At 31.3% G+C, this 7,499-nt stretch overlaps 1 protein-coding gene across 1 annotated transcript; it reads left to right on the plus strand.

Moving 5' to 3' along the window:
• The first annotated feature begins 1,078 nt into the window (after positions 1 to 1,078).
• On the plus strand, positions 1,079 to 7,013 carry LOC136981019 (cytochrome P450 3A29-like). The gene is made up of 14 exons (XM_067277276.1): positions 1,079 to 1,174; positions 2,071 to 2,167; positions 2,228 to 2,280; positions 2,354 to 2,450; positions 2,515 to 2,646; positions 2,728 to 2,965; positions 4,177 to 4,316; positions 5,227 to 5,356; positions 5,430 to 5,499; positions 5,577 to 5,685; positions 5,757 to 5,845; positions 6,351 to 6,491; positions 6,547 to 6,712; positions 6,820 to 7,013. Exons 1-14 carry the CDS (start codon positions 1,119 to 1,121, stop codon positions 6,895 to 6,897), a joined length of 1,596 nt encoding a protein of 531 aa, XP_067133377.1. The 5' UTR covers positions 1,079 to 1,118; the 3' UTR covers positions 6,898 to 7,013.
• The last annotated feature ends 486 nt before the right edge of the window (positions 7,014 to 7,499 follow it).

Here is a 7,499-nt window from a genome sequence, read left to right on the forward strand (position 1 = left end):
GAATGGCGATCAGTGAAAAAATGACTTTTCCAGATTTTTATTTTTTTTTGACTCGGGAAGATTCGAAACGTAGAGAAGTACAAAAACATACGATGTTTTTTCTGTATGCACGGAACGTTAGAATGTGTGTGAAGCACAATTTAGTTCAATTACTTTAAACCGTAATAACTTTTGTTTTAAACCATCTGACTCCGATTCAAAAACTACAGAAGTTATTAAGCTTCAGTGTGAACAAAATCTTGTCCTACAAACACAGTCTAACATCCATACATGCAGAAAAAATCCTCCAAATCTTTTGCATATTTCGACATTTCAAGGTGTCCTGAGTGCAAAGATGTAAAAATTTGGAAGGGATCATTTGACCGATGGCTACACTTTCCCTCTGTTATATATAACAGCCAGAAAAGTAAAAATTATCGAATACATATTTATATATTGACTATGTCATTACTTAGAGGAAACCTTTTCCTCGAAATAAAAAAGTTTCTACGTTCTATCTTTATTAAAACTCTATTTATTGAAGCTTTTAGTCTGAGGTCAAATGATGACATCAGAATTTCCGGGCCTATTTTGTTAAGAAATCCGCCCCTGGCCGGAGTCGGAGTCAGTAGATTTTTACACGACTCCAAAGCCCAAATAATAAGAGAAAAATTTTTCTTTGAAATTCAGCAAACCATTCGGTAAGCTAAGCATTTATGGTAATTATTAAGCATTTAAAAGTACTTAAATGTTTAATAAACACGTCACTTTCATAGAAATTACGCCTTCTAATTTTCAAAATATTTTCCGGCCATACAATGTGGCCATATTACTCATTATATCGGGTAATAGAGCATTACACAAGTCATAGGTTATCAAACATGACTCTTCAGAGTATTACTCTGAAGTTTTCTAACTTCCTTTGCTACCTACGAAATGCATTATTTGTAAATTTGATATTATAACTGTTTCATCGTTTATGAAATACGATAATAATTATTCGTCATTGATAAATAATACAAAATTGCAGCGTCATTCATTACGTTATCTGTAAGCAAACAAAGGTTATATATATTATGAAGTACACTTCATCTGATTAAAGACTATAACGACACTCCTACTTTCTCTACTGTCTCGTAATGTTTTTGCAAATTTTTTTACCAGTTTTCTCCATTTTGTTGTATTTATGGTATCGGTAAGTAGTACAAATTTTAATTAACTAATTTCTAAGCATTAAATAATTTCTCTTTAGTTTTAATATAAAAATCAAGATGCTATGTTGTTCTATTGAAAGACAAACAGTTTAGACCTGTCTGTCAATACTTTTATCATTAGATTATCTTACATTTTGTAAATTATTTGTATAATGTCATAATGTCAGATTTTTTAAAATCGTTTTATTTAAATTACATATAGTAATTGTAGCAGATGAAATGAAATTATGATAGATTTTAATTGTGAGTTCAATATTTATTCATTTTAAATATTGCTAGGTAATACGGTTTTAATACTGTAGTTGTTAGGTACTACGGTTTTAATGTTGATACTAAAAGCCAATGAGGTAGCCCCTTTCATTTGAAACGGGCTGTGTCATTGGCTTGCTGTACCAAATGGTTTTCTAATCAGCTTATGATTATAATGTTTTTTATTTTTATTTTTTATCTGTATATAAACAAATCGATAAAGGGTAGGAACAAGGTGCAACGTTATATGAAAATAACGGTGTTTTGATCACACAAAACTGTACTTTACACATGTATATTTTTAATAAACTAATTTTTCATTCATTACTATTTTAAAAACGTATTATAGTTTTTACACATATCAAAAGAATACTGCAAACATTATAAAGATTTATATTCTCATAAAATGTTCTCATTTACACAACTTATAACATTTATTAAAGGAAATTCTATGGAATTTTAATTAAAATTTATGCAGAATTATTTACAAATATTTTATATAAAATTATTTGCGAAATTATTATTATTAAATGTAAGAAAAAATTTTATAATACATCACAACGACGAAATCCTACCGGTTTCTTTACAATTATCGTTGAATAATTCATCACTTTCCTCATTTCTGTAGACAAAGAAGGAAGCAGTTTTCAGTTTTCAATAAAATCGGAATTCCCGGGCCTCAACCAAACATATTTTTTGGAAATTCGTTAGAATTATTTTTAAAGGTAACTTCTGAATTCATTTTAAATTTATCGTTAAGAAGGTAATTATAATATGATTTTTAGGGACCTTTACGGACCCACAAAGAGTGGATTTCCAAATATGGCAAAGTTCTAGGGTAAGAGAAATTTATCCATTTTTATTGCATGTATTATAATAAATATAAATATTGTACATTAATATAATTTCAGATATTATTACGGCACGACTCCGGTTCTGTTTGTTACAGACACCGAATTATTGAAAAATATTCAAATCAAAGATTTCCATAATTTTTCAGATCGACCGGTGAGGAAAGTTTATTTCAATATAGAATATTAATCTACTGATTACAAGAGAAAAACTTTTTTAGACTCTCCATTCAGAAAACAACAAGCTGTCTACAAATCGATTAGCTTATCATTTAATTAATTTGAAAGGTGCAAAATGGAAGCAGATGAGAAGCGTAGTTACACCTTCTTTTACCACGAGCAAGATGAAACTGGTATAAAAATATATAAAATTGTTATAACTTATACTATAGCAGTATTTATAATAATATATAACATTTAATATTATGTGTCAGATGTCGCCCATTATAAACGATGCCATTGAACTTCTGTTAAACAACTTTGACAAATTATGTGAATCGGGAGAAGCCTTTGACTCCTATGCTCTGTACCAAAGGCTGACCATGGATGTAATTGTCAGAACTGCCTTTGGTTTTCAGACTGATATTCAGATAAATCCCGAAAGTTCTCTTTATAAGTTGTGCAATATTTTAATTCATGCACCCTTTAGACATTTCTTTCTACTCTTTACAAGTGAGTCGTTCTTATTTTATATAAATCAAACTTTCATAAATAAATTAGCATTAATATATGATAAATTTTTTAAATATTTATTATAGTTTTTATTTTTGACAAGACTATGTCTTGTTTATAAAATCGTACTGCCTGCTGTCTTACCAGCTTAGAGATATGAAGGAGTACATGTCAGGATTTTAAATTTGGCACAGAGTATTAGGTGCCCAAATCGTGCGCGCATGAAAAAAACCAGACTTGTAGGTAGTCAGGGGACCGTGAACCGAAACACAATAAAATACAAAATGGCGACACTTTCTACAAACAGGCAGCAGTGCGAGATTTGCGCATCCGTTGCTGGTTGGTAAGTTGGAAATACGAATATTGTAAAATCGAATTTTGACACACGAATCTTTGAAAAAACTCCATTTACCTGTCTCGGGTTATTTCTGTCCCCACATATTTCTGGTCGCCACGTGCTAACCTCGACCGATTGACCTGAGATAACTCGTTTCGTCATCGGAACTTTTTGAAACTAGATGGCGCGTCGTTATAATTTTATAATTTTATATTAAAACTAACTTCCGAAATATAATAACTTTTTCTTTTTACATTTATCAGTATATATATATATTTCGTTTCTGCAAAATAAATAAACAATTGCGAACGATACAATAGCCACCATTATTTTTTTTTCAAAAACGAGAAATTTTTGCATTGACAAAAATTCAACCTGGGTCGTCATCCAACGGAGAGAAATTTCAACATTCGATAGGTTAATTTTACCGAAAATGCATCGTGGATGACCTCGTGGTCATGGCTATGGCCGGCGAAGTTTGAATGATCGCGCTCAAAACCAGCGATACCCAAGATGATTGGAGAATGAGAACGAGACCCGACGTGAGCGTCGAAGTGATCCGGCTTAGTAGCGAGTCTCCGAGACATAGTCTTGTCCGAATACGTCTTTGCCGTTTTATTTGTTTAAGATATTTTTATGTTACGCAGATTTGATACAATGTAAATAGTCTGTTTATATATAAATTATAATTAGCTTTGAATCAGTTACAAATCTAAAGAGATCGCAGACAATTGAAAGAAAATAAGTTTAAAAACGATAATTAAATTCAATTTTAAACCTTTCACAATAATATTTTAATATAAATTTTGTAAAATTAATATATTTTAAGTTTTCATTTTAATACTTACCTTTGTTTAAACTTATTTTTCCTTAGGATCTTTTGAGTTTCTCCAACCGTTTTTTCGACTTTTTCGCGTCATTTTTGCTCTAATAATCAACAGAGGTACAAGTCCTCTTAAGGAATTGTTAGATAAATGTGAAGCCATCATCAACTCTCGCAAGAAAGATCCTACAGTAACGATACAAATTTCATTCTTATTTAATATTCATTTCAAGTACACCGAATAGTTATGAAATTAGTTTCTCCGTACCGAACTCTCTGATGGAAAGACGGATAGGACATCGCTGTAGAAATTAGTAGGTAGTACTTATCTAGAAATATGTGGAAGCTGTTTAGCAAAGAGAAGGCTACCTTAGAGTTTTGTCATCAGGGAAATAGGTGCATTGGAAAAACAATCTAAAACACGGAAATCAAAATTTCATGTTTACTGATTTCACGAATATGTTATTGAAGCCACTGCTCAATGTGCTAGCCACCACTAAATCTGACATGATGAAATGAAGAACTGCATGAGCAACTGATTTGTGTGGCAGTACTGCAGGTTCTGTTTAATGTTCACTTTCATATCCACAGACGAGTATACGCCTTCGTCATACGCTGTCTTTCCACAATCACAACGATAGAGGTCAGATGATGGTAGTTGCAGGGATGACGAAAATTTTAAAAATACTTTGTTGCTGCATGCAGCAGTTCCTTTATCTTTTGAACAGATTCAAAGGTATAGTTTTAACATATTCCCGTTTCTGCAAAGACAGAATCAACTGCACGAAATCATGATTCATACTTTTATTCTCAGCATGTCGTTTCCAGTTACAGACAGAACATTGAGTAGCTGCTGTAATATCATATTCGTGAAATCGATAAAGAAATTTAAATCTGTTTTTTTCTTCTTATTTTCCGATCATGCTTATTTTCCTGGTGACAAAATTTGAACTAATTTTTGTATTAAAATGCTTCTGCGTATTCTACATAAGCCACCTGTCAACTATGCAGCGATATCTCTCGTCCGCCTACCTGTAAGAGACCCCAATTTAGGGAAATGTATCTTATAATCACCCAATACGTTAATTTTCGTGTATACAGAAAAGACGAGCAGATTTTCTCCAATTGATGATCGATGCCCGAATCGAAGATAAAGCCAACATTGATTATCAATCTCTGGCTGCTAGCGAAAGCGTCGATAAAGAAAGTAACGAGAAAGAATTAATTAACGGTATTTCTTGTATTAAGGATATTAATATTCAATGAAAACTTTATTACTTCTAAACTGGTATTTTCATTTTTAGGCACTTCCAACTCTAGATCATTGACCATGGACGAAATGGTAGGAAATGCATTCGTATTCCTTCTTGCTGGGTATGAAAAATTCAGTACGATTGACTTGTTTATGCTAATTTGGAGTGTGTTAGTTAGAAATATTTACCAAATGTTAGGTTCGAAACTACAAGTACAGCTTTATCTTACTGCTCTCTGATGCTGGCTAATTTTCCGGAAGTTCAAGAGAAGATTAGAAAAGAAGTAAATGCTCTGATGGAAGAAGAGGTAAATGATCGCCAATGATTGGATTGTTTATCCTGTCGTGTTCTGCATAAATATAAATATCGATTATTCAGAAAGAATTCGATTACGGTTCAGTACAGAAATTGCAATATTTGGATCAAGTACTCAAGGAGATACTTCGTTTGTATCCGCCTGTTTATTTGTGAGTAGTTAATGTTTTTTTTTTTACAGAAATACATAAAATTTCACAAATTATTTGATAACAATATTCTAGACTTGGCATATAAAATAATTCTATGGAAAGTAGTTTAATATCAACATAAGTTTATTTCTAACATTTAAAATTACATCAGTTGTAAATAAAAATAGAAAGTAGTAAAATATTACAAAATATAAAATATTGTGGAGCTAAACATTTGTATAGAAGACTGTTTATCAAAATAATAGTTATAAATTAATAATTTAAAACTAAACATAAAAGCATATTACACTCACAGTTTCTATATTTTATCTTCCTTCGATATAACTGAACATCTCTGTATTTAATTTCACTATATCGTAGTTGCAAAAAGTTAGATTGAACAAAATAAAATTTTATATATTAACCAATAAATTAAATTGTATTAATAATACAAGTGCTATTATTAATACGTCGATTATAAATTCATTCAAAGCAATATTTTCTACAAACTTTGTACTTTTCTCAGATTTGTAAACAGAGAAGCTTCCGAAAATATTCAATACGGAAATATATTTATTCCAAAGGGAATGTCTATTCAAGTTCCAGTTTACTGGTTACATCGCGACCCGGATAACTGGGAAAATCCCGAAGAATTTCGTCCAGAAAGGTAATATATATGACTTAAATCTGTATTTTGTTGGTTTATTAACACACTGTTACAGGTTTGCTCCAGAGAATGCAAACAAACACAATCCTCTTTCGTGGCAACCGTTTGGAGCGGGACCCAGAAACTGCGTGGGAATGAGATTCGCAATGATGGAAGCCAAATTAGTTTTGGCTCGGCTCTTACGAAAATACCGTATATTGCCGTGTGAAAAGACCGACAAGGTAATTGATTTTCGAGTATCACAGTCAAATTATAATGATAATAATTTAATTTAAGTAATTTATAATATAATTAATATGTACGTCACATTCATCGAATTTTCTTTTAGTACCCCATTCAGTTGAAACCTTCGCCGATTGCCGTCAGACCGAAGTATGGAGCTTATGTTAAATTAGAGCGTTGCTGATCATTCTACATTCTGTTATGGAATTATGAAAACATTTTGCGAATTAAAATGTTTTTGTTGAAGATGTGAATAATATTCGGCCATGAATAGTTTGCCGCTAAATTTCAGAAGTTTATAAATAAAATAAATATAAAAATAAACGTTTTGAATGTTTCTAATCATTTAAAAATTGTGTAAATTCAGAGTTACGTCAATATGAAAAATACAGGAATATTTTTAAAAAACTGTTTCGCCTTATATGTTGGCTTATCTGAAGAAAATCTGTTATAAGAGCTATTTGTTTTATTATTTTCTTTTAAATTTTTAATAAATTTGTAAATATTAATGTTTTAACTTTAAAAAATTGTTTTATTACATAAATTTTTATGTAATAAAACAGTAAATAAACTTTTTCTGACTTGTCAGCTAAACGTGGGTGTGGGAATGAAGGATTTTTCTCGCTCTCGTGGGTCATGAAAGCACGTGACACACGACTTTTATCACTAAGAGAAGAATTCCTGACAGCGCATGCCAGTTCATGCTGTTAGCAGTACAGCAGCGCGGATCCAGCCGTTCGTCACAAGGGGGTCGATAAAAAGAGGTCCTAAGGTCATTTTTTTTAT

This window comes from Centruroides vittatus, unplaced genomic scaffold (assembly GCF_030686945.1).
Source record: "Centruroides vittatus isolate TY-2023 unplaced genomic scaffold, ASM3068694v2 contig_738, whole genome shotgun sequence".
NCBI classification, from domain to species: Eukaryota; Metazoa; Arthropoda; class Arachnida; order Scorpiones; family Buthidae; genus Centruroides; species Centruroides vittatus.